Source organism: Salvelinus fontinalis, chromosome 1 (assembly GCF_029448725.1).
Source record: "Salvelinus fontinalis isolate EN_2023a chromosome 1, ASM2944872v1, whole genome shotgun sequence".
NCBI lineage: Eukaryota > Metazoa > Chordata > Actinopteri > Salmoniformes > Salmonidae > Salvelinus > Salvelinus fontinalis.
Window position 1 is genome coordinate 37232284 of NC_074665.1, and position 27960 is coordinate 37260243.

At 42.3% G+C, this 27960-nt stretch overlaps 1 protein-coding gene across 1 annotated transcript; it reads left to right on the forward strand.

Moving 5' to 3' along the window:
• Window positions 1–24412: 24412 nt before the first annotated feature.
• LOC129853958 (probable vesicular acetylcholine transporter-A) lies at window positions 24413–27054 on the forward strand. The gene has a single exon (XM_055920509.1). It carries the CDS (start codon window positions 24926–24928, stop codon window positions 26474–26476), a length of 1551 nt encoding a protein of 516 aa, XP_055776484.1. The 5' UTR covers window positions 24413–24925; the 3' UTR covers window positions 26477–27054.
• Window positions 27055–27960: the final 906 nt, after the last annotated feature.

The following is a 27960-nucleotide window of genomic DNA, read 5'->3' on the forward strand; positions in this document are numbered from 1 at the left end:
AACTGGATCTCAGGAGCGCTTACAGTCTGGTGCGTATTCGGAAGGGAGACGAGTGGAAAACCGCATTTAGTACCACATCGGGCCATTATGAGTACTGCGTCATGCCATATGGGTTAAAGAATGCTCCCGCCGTTTTCCAATCCTTTGTAGATGATATTCTCAGGGACCTGCACGGGCAGGGAGTGGTTGTTTATATCGATGACATTCTAATCTACTCAGCCACTCACGCCGCGCATGTGTCTCTAGTACGCTAAGTGCTTGGTAGACTGCTGGAGCATGACCTATATGTCAAGGCTGAGAAGTGTGTGTTCTCCAAACGAGCTGTCTCTTTTCTGGGTTATCGCATTTCCCCCTCGGGTGTGGTGATGGAGGATGAACGCATTAAGGCCGTGTGTAATTGGCCGACTCCGACCACGGTAAAAGAGGTGCAGCGGTTTTTGGGTTTTGCCAACTACTACCGGAGGTTTATCCGGGGTTTTGGCCAGGTAGCAGTTCCCATTACCTCACTGCTGAAGGGGGGTCCGGTGCGTTTCCAGTGGTCAGCAAAAGCGAACGGAGCTTTCAACAGGTTGAAGGCGCTGTTCACGGATGCGCCCGTGTTGGCGCATCCGGATCCCTCTTTAGCATTCATAGTGGAGGTGGACGCGTCCGAGGCTGGGGTAGGTGCCGTGCTATCACAGCGCTTGGGTACTCCACCAAAACTCCACCCCTGCGCTTTTTTCTCTAAGAAGCTCAGCCCAGCAGAGCGTAACTATGATGTGGGGGACCGGGAGGTGTTAGCGGTGGTCAGTGCTCTGAAGGTGTGGAGACACTGGCTTGAGGGGGCTAAACACCCTTTTCTCATCTGGACCGACCACCAGAATCTGAAGTATATTCGGGCAGCTAGGCGACTGAACCCACGTCAGGCAACCCCCCCCAAAATATATTTTAATTCCAGGTTGTAAGGCAACAAAATAGGAAAAATGCCAAGGAGTTGAATACTTTCGCAAGCCACTGTACCTGGAATCACTAATGACAAAATAACTTCCAGAAACACAACAAATATCAGTCAAATAATGACATTTTGATTTTCAGTCTTAAATGACACAATGAGACAACAGTAAATAAGTGCATAGCACCTATCATTTCCCTAAGCTAGAAATGCAGAAATCTTTTTAGAGGAAAACATGATAAAGCTTACCAGGTTGTTTGCTGCATTAATCAAGGTTGCATATCTTCCATGTTTTATTGTCTTATTTGCCTGTCGCCTTAATTTTATGGGCCTCTAACTTTACCTTCAGCTGTATTTTTGCACCACAGAACTTGCACTTCTTTGATGCTACTCCTATTGATGTTTTACAACTAGGACACAGCTTATGGCTGGAGGCAGGAGCCATTCTGCATGAAGGTGGATACAAAAGTGTCAGAAAGAATAGCCCTATACACATACAGTAACTTTGACTGATGGAATGACCAGGGAGGTCCACTCTGACACGGGGCTTGAATAGACAAGGAGAACTAGAGATTATGAGATAAAAAGTATACTAACGATAGCAATTAATAAAGTGAGTTTGGCCAATTAAGGAGCTGACGTTGAGTTCACATTAAACGTCAAGCCCTGACCCTTCTCAAGCCCATTAAAGAAGTGATATGTGTGTGTTTGAAGGTGACATGGGTTTCAATGACTCAATCATATGGGTCAGATCTGATAATGGAACTCGCCTTGTACTAAAACTAATCCTGAGGCTTTGACATTGCCCCACATGCCACACTGTAATGTAAAATGTGTCATACTAACTGTTGACTACTATTGTAACCTAGATATAGGCTACCTGCCATAGCCTCAGGTGCATAGTGCAATGAGTGTCGTTAGTTGACAGATGAAACAGTACATGGGCCAGGGGGATTTGGTTACTTATTTTATTAAGATACAATGTTCGAGTAATCTCCTCCAGATGGTTTGCATTTTTAAACTGCAACCTGGCGTGGTTTTTGAAAACACAAGAAATGGGAAGAAAGCTGAATTAAAAGAGAAAAAGTCTCCACTTACTTAAAATGAGGCCAGAGGGTGGATCAAGAGATCTGTATCAAGAGGATAGATAGAAAGAGAGAGAGAGAGACTAAAGGTGTCATCCGTAGGTCTGAGTGGTCTGAATAGAAGGGTGGTAGGTGTGAAGGGTCTATATTTGGAGCTGTAATTTAAACAGAACAAGTTTAGAATTGTATTTCACCGCTGTATATGTTGGATACTTATTTTAATTTTAAAAATTAACTGAGCATTAAGATGTACTTATTTTATAAGTGGATTACATCACAACAACTACAGGTTATGTACAAAAATGTAAAGAATGTGAATGATGGATAATATGATGACAATTGGATAGATACACATTCACTGTGGATGGGAGTATTGCTGTCTTGTTGACCCAATCCATCCATTATTTGCAATTGTTTGCTCCACAAGATATACAACTGTCTTTAGAAAGGCTTTGCAAAGACAAGTTGAACTAGCTCTATTAGGCAGGGGTGTCAAACTCATTGCACAGATGGCCGAGTGTCTGCGGGTTTTTGGTTTTTCATTTCAACTAACCCCTAACATAAACTCACTCACTTTTGTACATCGCTTTGGTCTGTACATTTGACCTTATTTTAGCGCCCCAAAAACGTAATAGTTCCAGATCAACTGTAATGTCAATACCGTTGTAAAGCTTCTCCCCTTTCCAACAAAATCAATGACATGAGCTCCACGCTGCCCGTTTCTGCATAATTCAAGAAGGCAATGAGCGCCGTCGGGTCTTTTTAAAAATGGCGGGTGGGGAAGCGAAACTAATGCGTGATAGTGAGAAGGACAGATGACGTGTGGGAACTGCTTTTTTTCACTCGATCTGTCCAACTTATCACCTTATCACCTCTAAAATGTAAATAAAACACTATAAAGAATTTATATAATGTGTCATTACATACCTATTTGAAGGTTTGTGTCAAATTAGAATCTGGTTTTTAGGGCAGTGCTAAAGTGATCTTCAGAAGTAAACAGCGGCTTTGAGAGTCATGATCGCATGTAGTAATGACGCAAAAAAATGACTAGGTATCCCCCCTTACCCCCGTCACTGTCAATTTCTTGTTTTTAAATGATGAGAAAAGTGCTACACCTGGTGGAGAGAGATTGTAAGACAGAAATAGTTGCTTTATGCGTGCTGTACATTACGGATTGTGTTGACGAGCTGGAACGTGCTTCGCATTGCATTGGGTTGAAGTTGCTTATGTACAGTACTGATCTTGGGTCCGTTTTCCGTTATTTTCTCGTAAGACTTAGGAGAGAAAGCAACATCACCCGCAAGGGTTTTGATCGGCCAACATATGTTTTCTTACTGCAATGAACGCAACAACACCCAAACATATTAAGTGAAATCAAGCATAGAAAAAAGTATTGGCCATTGATAATGTGTTTAAATGTTCCCTGGCAAAGAACCTAAAAAGTGCCATTACTTGGAGTAATCTCTGAACTGTTTCAAAATGCCTACCTGTTGAATATCCTCCTGTGGGCAGCAAATATATGTATCAGAGAGCATTGGTTAAATAAGGACATTCATACTACGGAAGAGTGGATTGGTAGATTGAAAGAAATGTATTTTATGGAAAAATCACCCCTAAAATAAATCTGAAGACAGATGTAGGCTATGTATGTAGGCTTAACATTGGAACCGCTCCTTGAAAAATATTATTGTTAAACCATACATTTGTTGGTATCTCAGACGGCCAGAACCTTAATAATAATCACCATACTTACTTCACAAACAAGAATTATACTAGTTGACTGCACGGACACACAGTAGGCTTCTGACACTCACTCCGCGGTGGCCGTGAATGGGTATGAGGGCTGGACACGCCACGACCCAGACCCTACTCTTGTCTATTACACATACTAATGCCTCGTTCAGGTGCTATCGGAGTTCTCAGAAATTCCTAGTTCCCGACTGGGAAGTTTCACTTGTAAATACTATTTGGAGTGTAATTCAAGTGGGAAATTAGAAAATGATGTTGACAATCTTATTGGTTTAAGAATTATTCCGACTTCAAAAGCACTTGTAACTCCGACATGATTGTGTTCAACTTCCCATTTTCCCGTTTCCCAAGAAAATGTGAAGCCAGCATAATACAGCATTCAATTGCTAGTCGGTACTAGGAAACTGACATTTCTGACTTGCTAACTGGTTGAACGCGTTACAGTAGCCTAAGTATATAACATGTATACAACATATATTAATTATATTAGTATACAACATATATTAACCTGTTTAATATGTAATAAATGCATTTGAAAAATTGTGTAATTTAGGCTCCACGAAATATGAAATGCGTTATGAAGAAAATCTTGTACTGTTGCCTAAACAAAAAAAGGGCCTTTCTGATTACAAGTACACCAATATCCCAAAGTATTAAGCAAAATCTAACATAGAAAACAGCATTGGCATTAATAAAACAATTTTTTCAACTAATTAAGTCGCATGTAAATGTGCGTCTTTTCTCACAAATTCTGTTCAGCAAGTCTAAAACAGTACATATAGGCATACAACTACACATTTTAAAACAGTGTTAAATAAAGACAACATTTATGTATTTTCATAAAGTTGAATTAGTCAGAAAGAAGAACAAAAATGAAATATAGGCTATCACATCTATGGTTGTTGCAAAGGCTTGTGTGCAGCATACTGGTTAAATATGAATTTTCACCAGAATTAAGTAGCACATAAGTTTGTGTGTTTTCTCATGAATTAAGCCACACACAAACGCATGACATTTGGTGAAATGCATTATGTACATATATGCACGAATTGAATGTGAGATTGTGTTTATAATAACTTATAATAAGACAGGCAGCGCCTCTTCAACCTCAGGAGGCTGAAGAAATTTGGCTTGTCACCAAAAGCACTCACAACCTTCTACAGATGCACAATCGAGAGCATCCTGTCGGACTGTATCACCGCTTGGTACGGCAACTGCTCCGCCCACAACTGTAAGGCTCTCCAGAGGGTAGTGAGGTCTGCACAACGCATCACCGGGGGCAAACTACCTGCCCTCCAGGACACCTACACCACCCAATGTCACAGGAAGGCCATAAAGATCATCAAGGACAACAACCACCCGAGCCACTGCCTGTTCACCCCGCTATCATCCAGAAGGCGAGGTCAGTACAGGTGCATCAAAGCAGGGACAGAGAGACAGAAAAACAGCTTCTATCTCAAGGCCATCAGACTGTTAAACAGCCACCACTAACATTGAGTGGCTGCTGCCAACATACTGACTCAACTCCAGCCACTTTATTATGGAAATTGATGGAAATTGATGTAAAAATGTATCACTAGCCACTTTAAACAATGCCACTTAATATAATGTTTACATACCCTACATTACTCATCTGATATGTATATGTATATACTGTACTCTATATCATCTACTGCATCTTGCCACCTTTTAAACTATGCCACGTTATGTTTATATACCCTACATTACTCATCTCATATGTATATACTGTACTCTATACCATCTACTGCATCTTGCCTATGCCGTTCTGTACCATCACTCATTCATATATCTTTATGTACATATTCTTTATCCCTTTACACTTGTGTGTATAAGGTAGTAGTTGTGGAATTGTTAGGTTAGATTACTCATTGGTTATTACTGCATTGTCGGAACTAGAAGCACAATCATTTCGCTACACTCGCATTAACATCTGCTAACCATGTGTATGTGACAAATACATTTGATTTGATTTGATTACAGTATATGTTATGTCTTTCAGTGTATAAACATCAACACTCTAATAATGGCTGGTATTTAGTCAAGATCATGAGATGATTATTATGCATTTAAGTCTGTTATAATGTATCTCAAAGATTTTTAAAAAACTGCCATTTGTTTAAAAAAAAAAAATATTCACACAATACCCATGTATGAGGTGACTCAGCATAATAATGCAGTTAATCATTTTGCCACTAGATGTCTCCAACACTCTTCCTCTGAGTATACCACTGACAGCAGTGGACATAGCAGCCTACACAACTTCGTCTAAGGATGGCAGCATCACCCTTCCACTAAATTTGGTGCTCTGTACTGTGCATTCAGAAAGTATTCAGACCTCTTCACTTTTTACACATTTTGTTACGATACAGTCTTATTCTAAAATGTTTTTTTCCCTCATCAATCTACACACAACACCCCATAATGACAAAGAGAAAACAGGTTTTAGTTCTTTGTTTCTGGCCATTTTGAGCCTGTAATCGAACCAACAAATGCTGATGCTCCAGATACTCAACTAGTCTAAAGAAGGACCGTTTTATTGCTTCTTTAATCAGGACAACAGTTTTCAGCTGTACTAACATACTTGCAAAAGGGTTTTCTAATGATCAATTTGCCTTTTAAAATGCTAAACTTGGATTAGCTAACACAACATGCCATTGGAACACAGGAGTGATGGTTGCTGATAATGGGCCTATGTAGATATTCCTTAAAAGAATCTGCCGTTTCCATCTCCAATAGTCACTTACAACATTAACAATGTCTATACTTTATTTCTAATCATTTTGATGTGATTTTAAATGGACAAAAAAACATAGCTTTTCTTTCAAAAACAAGAAATTCTGAGTGTTTCCAAAATTTTATTCAGACCATGTTAATTAACCATGAATATCAAGAAATTGATATACATCTCCCATTTCACATGTTTCTTCTGTTGCAGTTTGCAGCAGCATTGATATCAACATGACAAATGCATTCGAGTTTTGAACAGCTGTCCCCATAGGAGAACCCTTTTTGGTTCCAGGTAGAACCCTCTGTGAAAAGGAAAACCTAAATGGGTTATACCTGGAACCAAAAAGGGTTCTTCAAAGGGTTCTCCGATGGGGACAGGAGAAGATCCCTTATTGGTTCTAGAAAGCACCTGTTTTTCTAAGAGTGTATGCCTTTAGGGGTGGGGGGTGGGAATGCAGTTGTTGTTCAATCACTACATGAGAACTACAAATATGTTGCTACTGCTCTCAATAACATTGTTGCCCTGAATCAACAAAGGCCAGTGGGAAAAAGTTGTGATGGACTCTTTTCTGGAGGACGATCATGCCATGCTGACTCTCTCTGACTCTGAAAATGAAAGGTGATCAGGAAATCCCTGATTTGGTAAAAATATGTTAACCTCTAACGAGCCTCTACCCCGGATCCGGGAGCACCCCCCACCCCCCCCCCACACTGATTAGCATCGCTAGCATAGCGTCACAATTAAATAGTAGCATCTAAATATCATTAAATCACAAGTCCAAGACACCTAATGAAAGATACAGATCCTGTGAATAAAGCCACCATTTCAGATTTTTAAAATGTTTTACAGGGAAGACACAATATGTAAATCTATTAGCTAAACACTTTAGCAAAAATCACCATTTTTCTTGTCCACCATTTTCTCTCAACACCAGTAGCTATCACCAATTCGGCTAAACTAAGATATTGATAGCCACTAACCAAGAAAAAACCTCATCAGATGACAGTCTGATAACATATTTATGGTATAGGATAGGTTTTGTTAGAAAAATGTGCATATTTCAGGTAGATATCATAGTTTACAATTGCACCCACTGTCACAACTGACTAGAATAAATACATAGAGCAACGTGTATTACCTAATTACTAATCATCAAACATTTCGTAAAAATACACAGCATACACTAATCGAAAGACACAGATCCTGTGAATACAGACAATATTTCAGATTTTCTAAGTGTCTTACAGCGAAAACACAATAAATCGTTATATTAGCATACCACATGTGCAAACATTACCAGAGCATTGATTCGAGCCAAAGAGAGCGATAACGTAATCATCGCCAAAATATATTAATTTTTTCACTAACCTTCTCAGAATTCTTCAGATGACACTCCTGTAACATCATATTACAACATACATAGAGAGTTTGTTCGAAAATGTGCATATTTAGCCACCAAAATCATGGTTAGACAATGACAAAAGTAGGTCAGCTGGTCAGAAAATGTCGTGCATCATATTAGACAGTGATCTAGTCTTATACATAAATACTCATAAACTTGACTAAAAAATACACGGTGGACAGCGATTGATAGACAATTTAATTCTTAATACAATCGCGGAATTACATTTTTTTAATTATCCGTACTTTTCAATACAGGATGCGCCAAGCGAAGCTATAGCAAACATAATGGCAGCATAAGCGTGTAACATATTTCGACAGAAACACGATTTATCATCATAAATTGTTCTTACTATGAGCTGTTCTCCCATCAGATTCTTGGGCAATGAATCCTTTCTTGGGTCTAATCTTCTTTTGGTCGAAAGATGTCCACTTGTCCGTCGAAATGCCCACTAACGTACGACCGGGACCCCGAAACGTGCCCGGAGCTTCAAAGTCTATTACAAAGCAATGCCTCAAAATCGCACTAAACGGATATAAATTGCTATAAAACGGTTTAAATTAACTACATTATGATGTTTCTAACACCTATAACGAGTAAAAACATGACCGACGCTATATTACTGGCTAAACCAAGACTTGGAAAAAGGTCAGTCAGATATCCTTCTTGCGTTGAGCGCAGACTCCAAAGGAATCCTACTTCCGGTCTTTGGTCATTTATAGAGCCTGTGATTGCGCAATAGACTCCATTCAAATTGTCATCACTTACTGACATCTAGTGGAAGGCGTGGGCAGTGTTTGTATCTCATAGGATTAACAGAGACTTTAAAAACTGATCTGGAACCAGAGGCCAAGATGTCTAAATCTCACACACTGGGAGGAAAAGTGCTGTAGAATGAGTTCTGTTTCACTCAGAGACATAATTCAAACGACTATAGAAACTAGAGAGTGTTTTCTATCCAATAATAACAATAATATGCATATTGTACGAGCAAGAATTGAGTACTAGGCAGTTTAATCTGTAGAGTTAACCTCTACCGAGCACCTACCCCGGGTCCGGGAGCACCCCCCACCCCCCCCACACTGATTAGCATCGCTAGCATGCGTCACAATTAAATAGTAGCATCTAAATATCATTAAATCACAAGTCCAAGACACCTAATGAAAGATACAGATCCTGTGAATAAAGCCACCATTTCAGATTTTTATAACGTTTTACAGGGAAGACACAATATGTAAATCTATTAGCTAAACACGTTAGCAAAAGACACAATTTTTTTACTCCAACAGTTTTTTCCTGCGTCAGTAGCTATCACTAATTCGACTAAATAAAAATATATATAGCCACTAACCAAGAAACAACTTCATAAGATGACAGTCTGATAACATATTTATGGTATAGCATAGTTTTTTTTTGAAAAATGTGCATTTTTCAGGTATAAATCACAGTTCTACATTGCAGCTGCAATCTGAAATAGTGCCGACGCAGCCAGAACAATTACAGAGACCAACGTCATATAACTAATTACTTGTCTTAAAACATTTCAGAAAAAATACACAGCGTACAGATATTGAAAGCCCAACATCTGGTGAATCCAAACAATATTTCAGATTTATTAAATGTTTTATAGCGAAAACAAAATGTAGCGCTAAATTAACATAGCCACGCCAGCCAGAACCAGCTGGGCGCCCCCGACCAGTTCACATGCACGACAGATATATGAAATAACATCGTAAATTGGGTCTTACTATTGCTGATCTTTCATCAGAATGTTGATCAAGGTGTCCTTAGTCCTGATGAGTCGTTCAATCCATTCATAATGGCAACTTTCCATCTTCATTTAGCATAGGTACTGGTCGACTGGCACGGTTCTGTCCAAAGTAAAAAAAAACTCACAGAACGGAACACGGCAAAACTCCCGAAATAATTCAAATAATCTGATTAAACTATATTGAAAAAACATACATTAAGATGATATGGTCACATGTATCAAACAAACTTCGAGACGGAGATAGTTTTCATCCGTAACGGCAGCAAAACAAAAGACAATCGCACCTCCAAAACGCGCGATTCAGAGAACCGGAAATTGTCGGTCACGTCAAAGAAATAGGTCTTATTTCACGTCAGTACAAGATAAACAAAAAATTTCTCCTCTGACGTCCTCTTGACACCCAGAGGAAGACGAATGAAGTATGTTTCGGGTCATAGGTGGCGTGACCATATATAGGCAGAGCGTTGAAGCGAGCATACACATCTTGCATTCTTCTTCTTGGTCAGGGAAAGTGCTGTCAAATGACTTCTGTTTCACTCAGAGACAAAATTGAAACGGTTTTAGAAACTATAGATTGTTTTCTATCCAATGGTATTAATTATATGCATATAGTAAGAGCAATAATTGAATAAGAGGCAGTTTAATCTGTAGAGGAAATTATGCTAATGCAAAAACAGCACCCCCTGTATTCTCAAGAAGTTAATTATGCTAATGCGAAATAGCACCCCCTATAGTTGCAAGAAGTTAATTGAAGAAGACGTAGAGTCTTCTGATGGGGATGAAATGGCGATCAACAGTGTTATCACAGAGTTTTTTCACGCGTTTTGAAATCAGTGGAACACAACGGGTTCTCAAAGCTCTGTGGAGTGTACGGCTTAAAGTGGTTCTATGGACAGATACTCCAATCTCAGCTGTGGAGCTTTGCAGCTTCTTCAGAGTTATCTTTGGTCTCTTTGTTGCCTCTCTGATTAATGCCCTCCTTGCCTGGTCCCTGAGTTTTGGTGGGCGGCCCTCTCTTGGTAGCTTTGTTGTGGTGCCCGGTGTGCAAACTAAACAGAACAACACAGGACGTCTTATTTAATAAAAAGGGTTGCAGTCTGCCGGGAAGCTTTGTATACGGGTAAGAATCAGTTTCAGTTTGAGATATTATAATTTTTTTCTAATTTAGTTTTCATTGCAAGTTAAAGATTGCTGTTAGCTAGCCAGCTGAAGTTCTATGGCTGGCTTGCTAACAATGAACCTACTTGGTTAACTTTAGAATCAGTTTGTATTGCTACAGTGACTTGCAATATTATTTACCCCTCTTGGCATTTTTCCTATTTTGTTTCCTTACAACCTGAAATTAAAATGGATTTTTGAGGGGTTTGTATCATTTCATTTACACAACATGCCTACCACTTTGAAGATACAAAATATTTCTTCTTGCGAAACATACAAGACAAAAAGAAAAAAATGGAACTTGAGCGTGCATAACTATTCACCCCCCCAAAATCAATACTCTGTAGAGCCACCTTTTGCAGCAATTACAGCTGCAAGTCTCTTGGGGTATGTCTCTCTACGCTTGGCACATCTAGTCTCTGGGATTTTGCCCATTCTTCAAGGCAAAACTGCTCCAGCTCCTTCAAGTTGGATGGGTTCCGCTGGTGTACAGCAATTTTGAAGTCATACCACAGATTCTCAAATGGATTGAGGTCTATGCTTTGACTAAGCCATTCCAAGATATTTAAATGTTTCCCCTTAAACCACATGAGTGTTGCTTCAGCAGTATGCTTCGGGTCATTGTCCTGCTGGAAGGTGAACCTCCGTCCCAGTCTCAAATCTCTGGAAGACTGAAACAGGTTTCCCTCAAGAATTTCCCTCTATTTAGCACCATCCATTCCTTAATTTCTGACCAGTTACCCAGTCCTTGCCGATGAAAAACATCCCCCACAGCATGATGCTGCCACCACCATGCTTCACTGTATTGGTGTGATGTTCTTCTCGGAGTGATGAGAGGTGTTGGGTTTGCGCCAGATAGCATTTTCCTTGGTGGCCAAAAAGCTCAATTTTAATCTCATCTGACCAGAGTACCTACTTCCATATGTTTGGGGAGTCTCCCAAATGCCTTTTGGCGAACACCAAACATGTTTGCTTATTTTCTTCTTTAAGCAATGCCTTTTTTCTGGCCACTCTCTGGGCCGTAAGGCCCAGCTCTATGGAGTGTACGGCTTAAAGTGGTTCTATGGACAGATACTCCAATCTCAGCTGTGGAGCTTTGCAGCTTCTTCAGAGTTATCTTTGGTCTCTTTGTTGCCTCTCTGATTAATGCCCTCCTTGCCTGGTCCCTGAGTTTTGGTGGGCGGCCCTCTCTTGGCAGCTTTGTTGTGGTGCCAAATTCTATACATTTTTTAAATAATGGATTTAATGGTGTTCCGTGGGATGTTCAAAGTTTCTGATCTTTTTTTATAACCCAACCCTGATCTGTACTTCTCCACAACTTTGTCCCTGACCTGTTTGGAGAGCTCCTTGGTCTTCATGGTGCCACTTGCTTGTTGGTGCCCCTTGCTTAGTGGTGTTGCAGACTCTGGGGCCATTCAGAACAGGTGTATATATACTGAGATCATGTGACAGATCATGTGACACTTAGATTGCATACAGGTGGACTTTATTTAACTAATTATCTGACTTCTGAAGGTAATTGGTTGCACCAGATCTTATTTAGGGGCTTCATAACAAAGGGGGTGAATGCACGCACCGCTTTTCCATTTATTCATTTTTTTATTTCACTTCACCAATTTGGACTATTTTGTGTATGTCCATTACAGTGGAGAGAACAAGTATTTGATACACTGCCGATTTTGCAGGTTTTCCTACTTACAAAGCATGTAGAGGTCTGTAATTATTATCATAGGTACACTTCAACTGTGAGAGACGGAATCTAAAACAAAAATCCAGAAAATCACATTGTATGATTTTTAAGTAATTAATTTGCATTTTATTGCATGACATGAGTATTTGATACATCAGAAAAGCAGAACTTAATATTTGGTACAGAAACCTTTGTTTGCAAATACAGAGATCATACGATTCCTGTAGTTCTTGACCAGGTTTGCACACACTGCAGCAGGGATTTTGGCCCACTCCTCCATACATACCTTCTCCAGATCCTTCAGGTTTCGGGGATGTTGCTGGGCAATACAGACTTTCAGTTCCCTCCAAAGATTTTCTATTGGGTTCAGGTCTGGAGACTGGCTAGGCCACTCCAGGACCTTGAGATGCTTCTTACGGAGCCACTGCCCTGGCTGTGTGTTTCGGGTCGTTGTCATGCTGGAAGACCCAGCCACGACCCATCTTCAATGCTCTTACTAAGGGAAGGAGGTTGTTGGCCAAGATCTCGCGATACATGGCCCCATCCATCCTTCCCTCAATATGGTGCAGTCGTCCTGTCCCCTCTGCAGAAAAGCATCCCCAAGGAATGATGTTTCCACCTCCATGCTTCACAGTTGGGATGGTGTTCTTGGGGTTGTACTCGTCCTTCTTCTTCTTCCAAACACAGCGAGTGGAGTTTAGACCAAAAAGCTCTATTTTTGTCTCATCAGACCACATGACCTTCTCCCATTCCTCCTCTGGATCATCCAGATGGTCATTGGCAAACTTCAGACGGGCCTGGACATGCGCTGGCTTGAGCAGGGGGACCTTGCGTGTGCTGCCGGATTTTAATCCATGACGGCGTAGTGTGTTACTAATGGTTTTCTTTGAGACTGCGGTCCCAGCTCTCTTCAGGTCATTGACCAGGTCCTGCCGTGTAGTTCTGGGCTGATCCCTCACCTTCCTCATGATCATTGATGCCCCACGAGGTGAGATCTTGCATGGAGCCCCAGACCGAGGGTGATTGACCGTCATCTTGAACTTCTTCCATTTTCTAATAATTGCGCCAACAGTTGTTGCCTTCTCACCAAGCTGCTTGCCTATTGTCCTGTAGCCCATCCCAGCATTGTGCAGGTCTACAATTTTATCCCTGATGTCCTTACACAGCTCTCTGGTCTTGGCCATTGTGGAGAGGTTGGAGTCTGTTTGATTGAGTGTGTGGACAGGTGTCTTTTATACAGGTAACGAGTTCAAACAGGTGGCGTTAATACAGGTAATGAGTGAAGAACAGGAGGGCTTCTTAAAGAAAAACTAAGAGGTCTGTGAGAGCTGGAATTCTTACTGGTTGGTAGGTGATCAAATACTTATGAAATATGAATATGAATATATGAAATCCAAATAATATCCATTTAAATTACAGGTTGTAATGCAACAAAATAGGAAAAACGCCAAGGAGGATGAATATTTTGCAAGGCACTGTAGTTAAAGCTTGCTGTTAGCTAGCCAGCAGAAGTTTGATGGCTGGCTTGCTTGCTAAAATTGAACCTATTTTGTTAACTTTAGCTGGCTATGACACTCGGTTTTTATTGCAAGTAACATTACTTTATGGATTGGGATTATATTACATTTTTTAGCTAGCTAGCATATGTTAACGGTACATGTCTAAACAAAAGACCCCAAGTTACATTTTTCTGTTAGCTAGCTAAGGTTTCTGTTAGCTATCTAACCTAGCTGAGGTTAGATCGCTGGCTTACCAGCTAACATTTATTTACGAGCATGAAGTGTATGTAACAAAAAACTCTACAAAATGTTGCGTTATAAAGCAAGTGCTCCCTCTCTGGTATTGCCACGTGCTCTAGCCAACAGCTTGCAGATACAGTGTGGGTATAGCCTACATGATGAGATTATTATGGACAAAAGAGCGAGATTATTTTTATCTGTCAAACTTCAGCCAAGCATCGATGATTGTGTCACCAGAATAAGACCCTCAATATTTATTGGAAAGATGCATCAAGCTCATCACCTTGCATTTTCACCACCCTGTGAAGTTCATAGCTTATTTCAACTGTAGGCTAATAAACTGCATGCTTTCCTGACGAGTCGTAGTGGGAGGACCACACAACATATGTGACTCCAAGTTTACTTCGATATGATGGTTATTATATCAATATGCGTTTCCACCGACATTTCTCGCATAATTAATGTTACAGACACAAAAAGATCCCAGCTTGTCTAATGTTTTTTGTTTTGTCTACATTTGGAAAGTTTACCCACAAATGTTCTGTTTCCAGAAGGCCTGTTGTGACATGTTGTATCGGAAATGTACTTCACTTGCACAAGAATGCTTAGTGAGTGTATTCTGACAACACTCACATAAAAACACTCATGCTGGGGGGACTGTTAAGAGATATTGGCAACTCACATGTGAAAAGGTTAAAATTAGTGGCTATATGTGATGTCACATTAAGCCTAAATTAACCCAGCCCAGGAGTGCCACCAGGGATTTTGGGACACATGAAAATATATCACATTGGGCCCCACCAACCCTGCACAATTGCTGTAACCACACACCTCCAGAACCCAATCGACCTATTCAAAGCTTTAAATACAAAATACTTGCAACTATCTTGTAGTGCAATATTTACTGTACGATATTTACTGACAGTGAGCTGTGAAAATATAACACTGTGCAGACATGCATGCAACATTCTGCAAACAGTGTAATTCACTATTTGATACAAGACTGATACACTCTTAAGAAATGTGCTAAATGCCATCTTTTAATGTCTAAATGTAATTTTAATGGTACAATTCTTGAATGGAAAATTCTCTTAAAAATACATTAACCTTTTCAATTAAAATAAATAAACATCATCTATAGAATTATAAAACAAACAAAATAATAAAATCAGCAGCAGATGTTTGAACTAAGTATACATACAGTTGAAGTTGGAAGTTTACATACACCTTAGCCAAATACATTTAAACTCAGTTTTTCACAATTCCTGACATTTAATCCCAGTAAAGATTCCCTGTCTTAGGTCGGTTAGGATCACTGCTTTATTTTAAGAATGTGAAATGTCAGAATAAAACTAGAGGGAATGATTTATTTCAGCTTTTATTTCTTTCATCACATTCCCAGTGGGTCAGAAGTTTACATACACACAATTAGGATTTGGTAGCATTGCCTTTAAATTGTTTAACTTGGGTCAAACGTTTTGCGTAGCCTTCCATAAGCTTCCCACAATAAGTTGGGGGAATTTTTTCCCATTCCTCCTGACAGCTGGTGAAACTGAGTCAGGTTTGTAGGCCTCCTGCTCACACACGCTTATTCAGTTCTGCCCACACATTTTCTATAGGATTGAGGTCAGGGAATGGTGATGGCCACTCCAATACCTTGACTTTGTTGCCATTAAGCCATTTTGCCACAACTTTGGAAGTATGCTCGGGGTCATTGTCCATTTGGAAGACCCATTTGCGACCAAGCCTTAACTTCCTGACTGATGTCTTGAGATGTTGCTTCAATATATCCACATCACGTCCCTCCTCATGAAGCCCTCTATTTTGTGAAGTGCACCAGTCCTTCCTGCAGTAAAGCACCTCCACAACATGATGCTGCCACCCCCGTGCTTCACGGTTGGGATGGTGTTCTTCGGCTTGCATACCTCCCTCTTTTTCCTCCAAACGTAACGATGGTCATTATGGCCAAACAGTTTCATCAGACCAGAGGACATTTCTCCAAAAAGTACGATCTTTGTCCCCATGTGCAGTTGCAAACCGTAGTCTGGCTTTTTTTTATGGCGGTTTCGGAGCAGTGGCTTCTTCCTTGCTATGCGGCCTTTCAGGTTATGTCGATATAGGACTCATTTTACTGTGGATATAGATACCTTTGTACCTGTTTCCTCCAGCATCTTCACAAGGTCCTTTGCTGTTGTTCTGGGATTGATTTTCACTTTTCACACCAAAGTAGGTTCATCTCTAGGAGACAGAACACACCTCCTTCCTGAGTAGTATGACGGCTGCGTGGTCTCATGGTGTTTATTCTTGCGTACTATTGTTGAATGTGGTAACAGATGAACGTGGTAACTTCAGGCGTTTGGAAATTGCTGTCAATTAGGTTTTCAGAAGCTTCTAAAGCCATGACATAATTTTCTGGAATTTTCCAAGCTGTTTAAAGGCATGGTCAACTTAGTGTATGTAAAACTCTGACCCACTGGAATTGTGATACAGTGAATTATAAGTGAAATAATCTGTCTGTAAATAATTGATAGAAAAATTCCTTGTGTCATGCACAAAGTAGATGTCCTAACCGACTTGCCAAAACTATAGTTTGTTGACAAGAAATGTGTGGAGTGGTTGAAAAAATTGTTTTAATGACTCCAACCTAAGTGTATGTAAATTTCCGACTTCAACTGTACCAACTAGAAGATTAGCAGCTGTAAAAGTGGAAATGGAAATTAATAGGCCTGATGGTGGCATTAGAGGAAAGGTCAAGTGGTCACCAAATCAATAGGTTTCTTCCACTTGGGGTCTTGATTGTGGACAACACATTTTATGGCAATCCAGCCATTACTTTGAGATATATCTTGTTCACTGTCTCTGTCTGTTCTCAGTCTTGTTCTCAACCTGTGGGCATAATGTGTAGTAATCCAATATCCATAGCCATGCCATTTAACAGTTATCACGGGCCCTTGCTCAGCCTTACTAACCAAGAGCCCAGCACCAAGAATTCTTGCTAGCAAAGCTAACAATCAAATCTTTGAAGTCCAGCTTTCTAGCAAACTGACTTTCAATGGATAGCAGGGCAATACTGCAAAGCCTGTCCTGGGACATAGTGGACCTCAAATAGTTTTTTTATCAGTTGTAGCTTACTGAAGCTCTCTCGCCACCAGCAACAGTCACAGGCAGTGTGCAAAATATACGTAAAACAATGCACACTTCTCCAAAAATGCTTTTCAGCTGCATCTTACAAATTGCATTCGGGAGACCAAGAGGGGACAAGTTAGGGGGGAAAGTGGAAGCATATATAGTGTTCAGGTGTCTTACTTCATTTTGAAACTCAGGTGTAAGATCTCTGGAATAGTTTATGACCAGTGGTTGGCACACAGAAGGGACTTTATCCTCACTAATCTGCCTTTTACAATTTTTGCAGTGGTGTGGAACCTAGTGTCCAAGTCACTTATGATGTTGTCCAAAGCAGTAAAAAACACTGTTCTGAAACACCGTTGCTGCACTGTCCTGAGCTGTCTTTTCTTGAGAGGTCTCATCATGGAATCTCTTCCTTTTCCTCTGGTGGCTGTGTTCCTTGCTAAATTGAGGTGCAACATCCATTTGCGTAGCAATCAGTGTTGCCTCAGACAGGAGAGACTCCCATCCATCTCTAAGAGCTTGCATCTCTTTCTTTAAGGCTCTGATATTGGCTGCCTCTGTGTCAAGTGAGATTTGTCCTGACTGGAGAATCACATTCCTGTCCTCAATGCATTGCAGTACCTGCAATTATGCCAATTGACAAGTCATTCAACACAATGCTGCTCACCTCCTTCTTCAGTTGGGAGTAGGGCTGGTTCAGGGGTATGGGGATGGGGAGACAGGGCTGCTGAGCCTGAAGTTGCATCTGTTGGGCCTGGCACCGGGCAGGGGAAGGGACAACTGATTTAGTATGAATAGCTTGCTAAAAGTTTGCCTGCATTGATTAAATGTCAGCTAAAAAAGGAGAGAAATGTATATACCCAGAATGTTCTGTGAAGATATTAAGTAACTTATGTTAAACACGGAACCCAAACCAGCTACGCGCGTGCGCCATCGTGCATAAATTTATTTTGTCCCTCACACCAAATGTGATCATGAAACGCAGGTTAAAATATCAAAACAAACTCTGAACCAATTACATTAAGTTGGGGACAGGTCGAAAAGCATGAAACATTTATAGCAATTAGCTAGCTACCTTGCACTTGCTAGCTAATTTGTCCTATTTAGCTAGCTTGCTGGTGCTAGCTAATTTGTGTTGAGATATAAACATTGAGTTGTTATTTAACCTGAAATGCACAAGATCCTCTACTTCGACAATTAATCCACACATTAGGGTCAACCGAATCGTTTCTAGTCATCTCTCCTTCTAGGCTTTTTCTTCTCTTGACTTTATATTGCGATTGGCAACTTTCATAAATTAGGTGCATTACCGCCACTGACCTCGTTCGTCTTTCAGTCACCCACGTAGGTATAACCAATGAGGAGATGGCACGTTGGTACCTGCCTCTATAAACCAATGAGGAGATGGGAGAGGCAGGACTTGCAGCGCGATCTGCGTCAGAAATAGAACTGACTTCTATTTTAGCCCTTGGCAATGCACATGCTCATTGGCGCGCGCGAGCAGTGTGGGTGCAATAATTTAATAATATAGATTTCTACATTTATTTTTGCAACGTTCGCGCAAGCGACGCGAGTGGTGTATTCAGCCTGTTAGGGGAGCAAAAGTAGCCTATTTCACTATGGACTAAGCTAACAAATTAATTTCCACCACTCACGGACTACACTCACCTTCCTTTGTGTAAAATTTGGTGACATATTGTCGCTCTTTCTTTTCTCCCTCCTGTCTTTCTTTTCATTTTTGGAAGCCATATTTTTCTTTAGGAAGCTACGACATGATGCTCCACGGCACTCCTCACTCGCAATTCACTGCTAGCAAGTGCCATTAATGCATGGTTTGGGGGCAGGTCCAAACCATTTCATGTAAATATGTAAATAGGGGGGGGGGGGGGGCTCTCAGGAGCAGAGGCTCTCTGGATGTCTACTTTTTGCCTAAAACAAGAAAAGAAACGGTTAGTTTTATTATTGCATTGTAAATAAAATACTCTATTAATTATGATAGGTTAATAATTTAATATTGATTTTGTTACCCATAGTTCTAATATTTTTTTAGGGCCCCTGTCATTTAGAATCGTCATACCGTCCCCCCCTTACTGACATAGAGGAGGAAGCCAGTAAGTTTATGATCAAACTTTCTCAATGTACCAGCGTGTCACACCCTGGCCTTAGTTATCTTTGTTTTCATTATTATTTTAGTTAGGTCAGGGTGTGACATGGGGAAGTTTGTGTGTTTTTGTATTGTCTAGGGTGTTGTATGTTTTAGGGGGTTTAGTAGAGTAGATGGTTTAGTGTTCAGTGTAGGTATCTAGGAAAGTCTATGGTTGCCTGAATTGGGTCTCAATTAGAGACAGCTGGTTATTGTTGTCTCTGATTGGGAGCCATATTTAAGGCAACCATAGGCTTTAGCTGTTTTGTGGGGAATTGTCTATGTCTAAGTGTTTAGTGTCAGCACTTATGTTTGTATAGCTTCACAGTCGTCTGTTTTGTTGTTTTGTTTTGTTTTTTCCTTCTTATAATAAAAAGAAGATGTATTTTTCACGCACTGCGCCTTGGTCCTCTCTCTCTCCCTTTGACAATCGTGACAGAATTCCCCACCATACCCGGATCAAGCAGCGTGACAAGCGGCAACAGGAGCAAGGCATCAAGGATTCATGGACATGGGAGGAGATATTAGATGGAAAGGGACCTTGGGCACAACCGGGAGAATATAGCCTCCCTCGTGAAGAGCTGGAGGCAGCGAAAGCCGAGAGGAGGCGATATGAGGAGGCAGCACGGAGGCAAGGCTGGAAGCCCGCGAGTACTACCCAAAAATTTCTTGGGGGGGGCTAAGAGGTAGTGGGCCGGGGGCAGGTAGGAGACCTGCGCCCACTTCCCAGGCTAACCGTGGAGAGCGGGAGTACAGGCGGACACCGTGTTACGCAGTAGAGGGCACGGTGTCTCCTGTACGTGTTCATAGCCCGGTGAGGGTTATTCCACCTCCCCGCACTGGTAGGGCTAGATTGGGCATTGAGCCAGGTGCCATGAAGCCGGCTCAATGCGTCTGGTCTCCAGTGCGCCTCCTCGGGCCGGCTTACATGGCACCAGCCTTACGCATGGTGTCACCGGTGCGCCTACATAGCCCGGTGCGGGTTATTCCACCTCCCCGCACTGGGCGGGCGACGGGGAGCATTCAACCAGGTAAGGTTGGGCAGGCTCGGTGTTCAAGGGAACCAGTACGCCTGCCCGGTCCGGTATTTCCGGCGCCACCTCCCCGCCCCAGTCCAGTACCACCAGTGCCTCCTCCACGCACTAACCCTATGGTGCGTGTCTCCAGCCCTTTACCACCAGTGCCTAAACCACGCACCAAGCCTCCTGTGTGTCCCCAGAGTCCTGTGCGTCCTGTTGCTGCTCCCCGCACTAGCCCTGAGATGCGTGTCCCCAGTCCGGTACCACCAGTTCCGGCACCACGCACTAGGCCTAATGTGCGCTCCCAGGGTCCAGTATGCCCTGTTCTTTCTCCCCGCACTAGCCTGAAGGTGCGTGTCCTTAGCCCGGTGACTCCAGTTCCGGCACCACGCACCAGGCCTACAGTGCGCCTCATCCGGCCAGAGCCATCCGTCTGCCCAGTGCCATCTGAGCCATCCGTCTGCCCAGTGCCATCTGAGCCATCCGTCTCCCCAGCGCCATCTGAGCCATCCGTCTCCCCAGCGCCATCTGAGCCATCCGTCTCCCCAGCGCCATCTGAGCCATCCGTCTCCCCAGCGCCATCTGAGCCATCCGTCTGCCCAGTGCCGTCTGAGCCATCCGTCTGTCCCGAGCCATTAGAGCCGCCCGTCTGTCCCGAGGCGTCGGAGCCGTTAGTCAGTCAGGAGCCGCTAGAGCCATTCGTCAGTCAGGATCTGCCAGAGCCGCCAACCAGACAGGATCTGCCAGAGCCGCCAACCAGACAGGATCTGCCAGAGCCGCCAACCAGACAGGATCTGCCAGAGCCGCCAACCAGACAGGATCTGCCAGAGCCGCCAACCAGACAGGATCCGCCAGAGCCGCCAACCAGACAGGATCAGCCAGAGCCGCCAACCAGACAGGATCTGCCAGAGCCGCCAGCCAGCCATGAGCAGCCAGAGCCACCAGCCAGCCATGAGCAGCCAGATCCGTCAGCCAGCCATGAGCAGCCAGATCCGTCAGCCAGCCATGAGCAGCCACATCCGTCAGCCAGCCATGAGCAGCCAGATCCGTCAGCCAGCCATGAGCCGTCCAGCCAGGATCCGCCAGAGCCAGCCAGCCAGGATCTGCCAGCCAGGATCCGCCAGAGCCAGCCAGCCAGGATCCGCCATTCAGTCCGGTGCTGCCCTTCAGTCCGGTGCTGTCCCTCAGTCCGGAGCTGCCCCTTATCCTGGTGCTGCCCCTTATCCTGGTGCTGCCCCTTATCCTGGTACTGCCCCTTAGTACGGTACTGCCCCTTAGTACGGTGCTGCCCCTTAGTACGGTGCTGCCACTTAGTCCGGTGCTGCCACTTAGTCCGGTGCTGCCCCTTATTCCAGTGGGGTTAAGAAAGCGGGTAGTGACTATGGTGGGGTGGGGACCATGACCAGTGCCAGAGCCGCCACCGTGGACAGACGCCCACCCAGACCCTCCCCTAGACTTTAGGCTGGTGCGCCCGGAGTTCGCACCTTAAGGGGGGGGTTATGTCACACCCTGGCCTTAGTTATCTTTGTTTTCATTATTATTTTAGTTAGGTCAGGGTGTGACATGGGGGAGTTTGTGTGTTTTTGTATTGTCTAGGGTGTTGTATGTTTTAGGGGGTTTAGTAGAGTAGATGGTTTAGTGTTCAGTGTAGGTATCTAGGAAAGTCTATGGTTGCCTGAATTGGGTCTCAATTAGAGACAGCTGGTTATTGTTGTCTCTGATTGGGAGCCATATTTAAGGCAACCATAGGCTCTATGTCTAAGTGTTTAGTGTCAGCACTTATGTTTGTATAGCTTCACGGTCATCTGTTTTGTTGTTTTGTTTCGTTTTTTCCTTCTTATAATAAAAATATGTATTTTTCACGCGCTGCGCCTTGGTCCTCTCGCTCTCCCTTTGACGATCGTGACACAGCGACCATCATTTTTCATAATTTGGTCATGCTACTTTCATCTGGTTATGTCCAAATATCATCCAATTTGATGGGAAAACATGATTTTGACTTTGCAGGACCTTTACAGTTTGATCAAGTATGCTTGAATAAATTACACTTTGATTTAATCTGCTCGATTAAACTTTGATTTAATGTGCTCTAAGGCTTGCATCTGATTTGGACACCAACTCACATCACTGTTACTGGGAGCTGTGAGAGATTATTGATGGATCGAAATGTACAAAATGGCTATTTGGAGGAAAATGGGGGAGGGTCATGCTTTTTCAATTTCGCTCAAGGGCAGGGTTTAATAATTTGTATATCTAGTCTAGGGGAGCATCATGTAATTTGTAATTGATGAAATGTCAATATTTCTCAGAGTTTTAGAATTGAGTTGCTTATTAGGCTATATGTTGATGTGTGCCAGATGCCGCTAGTTCACGCATGAGATAATGAATTTTTCAGACTAGGCCTAATCAAACAAAAAAAATCGGAATAAGCCTTTGTATGCCACCTTAGGCCTACACAGCACAGCCATTTTGGTAAGGCAGCACACAAAAAACGTTTTTGATAAGCAAGAGCAGAGCAGCCTGGGGCTCAGCGTTGGAATATTCATTGTGGTGTGTAGTGCAGCCTAGTTTTGTTTACACTATCCCAGCAGCTATCTTAGAAGTATAACTTTGCTCTGTGCTTCCCCGAGCATGCACTTCGTAGCCTATAGGCTAAGGATCATTTGATTGAGACCACACTAAATAGCCTATAGCCTAAATAGCCTCATCTCTGATTCTCCGCTGGGAGCGCAATATCAAGTGTGCGTATAGGCTATCTAGTGTGGTCTCAATCAAATGATTCATAGCCTATAGACTACGAAGATCCTGTAATTTCGGTAATTTGTGTGCTATTAAAAAAGATTCTGTTAATATGTAAAATGACGAAAAATTTCATATTGTTTTTATTAAAGATTTTTTTTCTCGGAACTGCATAAATGATAAATGCATGCAATACTTTTACTATGAAGGATAATTTTCCAAATCTACTCCCTTCCACGGCGTCCTGTGTCCTGCGAAGCCCGCAGCCCTGTGCACTATTAATATTTTTGCGTTCCCATGTAATGCTTACAGGACACAGAACCGTTTCTAAAACTGCATATCAAAGGCTCTGATCTGTCCAAGAAGTGAGGGTAATTGGTAGACATGTTCTCTTCTATCCACTTTGTTTTAATTATTATTTTGGGTATAGGGGAGGGTTACTTTTTTCAAGCGTTCCGGTAAAATACATTTTACTGAAGGGAGGGCCGTCCATTTTCATTTCATAGAGGTCCGATTTTCTCCATGTAACCCATATTATAAATAACGTTCAAAGTAAAGACGTCATGTGCTTAAAATGGCAACCTTGTTGAGTCGAGATCAGTGTAGTTGATCACTCCTCTGTCCGAACTACACACGTTTCACTATTAAAACATTAGGGTACTTTTCAATGAATTAATCTTTTAATTAATTGAATGAAATTAATATTTTGTTGTATGAAAGTTAGAAATGTTAACCAAACAGTGGATATTGTATTGAACATACATTGCATAAAATACATAAAGTACATCAAAGGTCACTTGGAAACAAATATAGCCCACATCTAAAAAGATAACTCCTTGTTCAAATGTTTCCAAACACATTGTTCAAATGTTGTCCATTGTTTTGCTCTCCTGACTTTTTGAAACCGTCCATACAATTCATATTATACAAGCACACACTGTCCTTTGATTGAAGGGTGGGCCTATATCCAACCAAGAGTATTTTTCCGTGAAGTAACTGGTTGCAGAGTGTTATTGGGCACGGGCTTGCCATGTGTTAAATTATCATAAAATAATGTCCCATCTGTGGAAACACTGAAAGGCAAAAAAGGATTGCATCATATAGCTTTCGGAAACGACGGGGTAGGGGGACACTGGAGGGGTCTAGCTGGTGTGAGATGATGACATACAGGTGGCTGCAGACGTGAGAGCTGATGGCGGAGAGCGCAGAGCACTGAAGGGGCAGTCTGGTTTAGGAAAGAGCCGCACAAACTAGTAACAGTGTGCAAGTGAGCTGCAGGTGAATCCCTAACCTGTGAGAGTTTATCTGTCGCCAGCGCGTCACCTGAATGACGGGGTATGAGACAATGAAACCACAATGGAAGACAGGGATAAAACGCGTCCAAGTCACGAGAGAGGAAATAGGAGCGCAATGACGGACTGTGCCATCCGGGAAAGGTAAAGACCGGAAAGCTGGCCATATGTTTAGACTGCTGCTGAATAAGTTAATTGAATGAGTGAACCTGACAAGACAAAAACAAATGTACACAGAGCTCCTGAACTCAGACGCGCACATTTCAGTCGGTGGAAAGAGTTTATTTTTCGTTTTTGAAGAGAGAAGCCAGCAGAAAACGTAAAGAATCATGGATACAGAGGGAATCACAGAGGACCACGGAGCCGGGGATCTAGCGCAATCTGCTGCTATGAAACTGTCTGAGATAGGCGAAAGAACTAAACAACTAGGTACTAAATTCAAAGACCCTGAGCGACAGAGACGGATTATTCTAGTGATTGTCTGTGTAGCACTTCTATTAGATAACATGCTTTACATGGTAATTGTGCCGATCATACCAGACTATTTGGCAGAATTACAAAGTGAGGCAGATCACGCTTCGTTTAATGCACGAGTATTAAATGCCGGGAATTCCTCGAATCATACTATCTTTAAAGCCACCAAAGGCAACTTCGACCTGCAGATTGGTGTACTTTTTGCGTCCAAAGCCATATTGCAGCTTTTGGTCAACCCGTTGACCGGGACGTTCATTGACCGGGTCGGCTATGACCTTCCTCTGTTCATCGGACTCATCATTATGTTTTTTTCCACTTGTCTATTCGCCTTCGCCGATAATTACGTGTCTCTGTTCGCGGCGAGGAGCTTGCAGGGCTTGGGCTCAGCGTTCGCAGATACATCAGGCATCGCCATGATAGCGGATAAGTACACGGAGGAGGCGGAGAGGAGCAGAGCCCTGGGTATCGCCCTGGCATTCATCTCTTTCGGCAGCTTAGTGGCGCCTCCCTTCGGGGGCATCCTGTACGAGTTCTGTGGGAAACGGGTGCCCTTCATTGTGCTGGCCTGCATCTGTTTCACGGACGGCATGCTGTGCCTGACCGTGTTAAAGCCCTTCTCCAGAGGGGAGAGAGAGAACATGCCCGTGGGCACCCCCATCTACAAACTGATGATCGACCCCTACATAGTTGTGGTGGCGGGTGCCCTGACCACCTGTAACATCCCGCTGGCCTTCCTGGAGCCCACCATCGCAAACTGGATGGAAGAAACCATGCACTCTTCCCAATGGGAGATCGGCCTTGCCTGGCTTCCCGCGTTCTTCCCGCATGTCCTGGGGGTGTACATCACCGTCAAACTCGCGGCTAAGTACCCACACCTGCAGTGGTTCTACGGGGCCTTGGGCATGGTGATAATCGGCGCCAGTTCGTGCACCGTGCCAGCCTGTAAGACCTTCGGCCAGCTGATGGGTCCACTGTGTGGCATCTGCTTTGGCATCGCCCTGGTGGACACGGCGCTACTGCCTACACTCGCTTTCCTGGTGGACGTGCGGCATGTGTCGGTGTACGGCAGTGTGTACGCCATCGCGGACATCTCCTACTGCGTGGCCTACGCCCTGGGCCCTGTGGTGGCCGGACAGATAGTCCACGACCTGGGCTTCACTCAGCTCAACCTGGGCATGGGCCTCGCCAATGTGCTTTACGCACCAGCGCTCCTCTTACTAAAGAACGTGTGCCAAATGAAACCTTCAAACTCGGAGAGAGGCATGCTACTGGAGGAAGGCCCCACGGGTCTCTACGACACAATAAAAACTCAGGAACGCGAGAGGAAGAGAAAGGGGTTAAGTAATGTTGTTGATGAGAATGGCATAGACAAGTATTCTGAAGAAGAGTCATTTGAGTATGCGTAAACTGTAAAAAAAAAAAAAAAAAAAAAAAAAAAAAAAATTTTTGCGATGAAGCTAAACTCTCAGTGCCATACTCCTTTGACCGAATCATTTACATAATTTAATTAGGAAAGAAGATAACTCCAGATTAATCTCATGTCTTCCAATTCAATCAGACAATGTCATCTGAAGAAGCATTCACAGTAGATTGCGCTAGGGTGCTATTTGTTAAAGCTGAAAGTGTGTGCATTGTGCCAAAACATTGATTCCATATCATATTCATGGACCTGTGTAAACTGAACATAACTTTTATCATAAAAAAGAAGTAATGAAATGTATTCGTCATTCAAAATAATATACCTTATATGTATTTTGCAAGAGTTGTGCTGCTAAAATCAATATGCAATATGTCACAATACACTTTTAGGGGGGAATAGATGGGTTTGAATCCCACGTCTTACTTTGTGTATTCTGTATTTAACTTAATTTGGATGATTTATAGGCTATCTGGAATGCATATCCTAAATGTATGATAGGACATTTCAGCAATTGCTTATATATGTATATTAATGTACATATTAAATCAAGAGTATGTGAATGTACCAGTGCTTCATGTGTGTTATTGTCAAAAGTATAATATGCATGCAATGATTGGCTAACTCCCTTTAGCTACCAGTCTGTGTCGCTCTCTTATAATGCAAATACAATATTTACATAACGTTATAGTTAAAAGGGTTGTAAGAAATTCACAAGTCAAAGTCACTAAAATCACAACACATTATTCACATCAAATTAAAATGTAATATGAACATACATCTCAATCAAGACCAATAGGCTATAAACAGACGTAAGGTTTAATTCGTTTTCTTTTTACATCGAAATAGTTCATGCACAATTAAATATCAACAATTAATGTCTGATTTGAGAGCTTATGGAAAATATAAGCGATTCTGCAAGTTTTAATCAATTGAACTAGAGAACGTTTGAAATGTAGAAAGTTAGTTTAAAAATCACGTTAATCACCATTTAAGTTAAAAACGAATTGAATCAGGCGCTTGGTTAAACTTTTTGGTATTGGTTTAGCAGGTTACCAGTAAACCAATTATCCCATTCTTTAATTTTCCTGACCCTAAAATTCAGAGCAGTTGTTTCTTTTATTCCATATTTAATTAATGTGACAGGATTGGAGAATTATTTATGTAGCCTAGTAGAACAATGGGCAGTATATAAACAATCCCAAACATAGGCTGCTTTATCATATAAAACCATGATCAGTCAAAACACACTACAATCTAGGCTACACGTGCAAAAATGTAAGCTTGTAGGCCTAATGTCGGCTATATTTTAAAGAACAACAACAAAAGAGAGAAATTATGGCACACTGTCGGAGAAAAATCAGAAAGCCAAAGAAGGAATAAAACGCTTCCATACACTTCGGCGTGAGCTACCAATAGGTCTACCTGCACACGGTGCGTATAGCATACTGGACACGGTTTCTAACCCTTTCC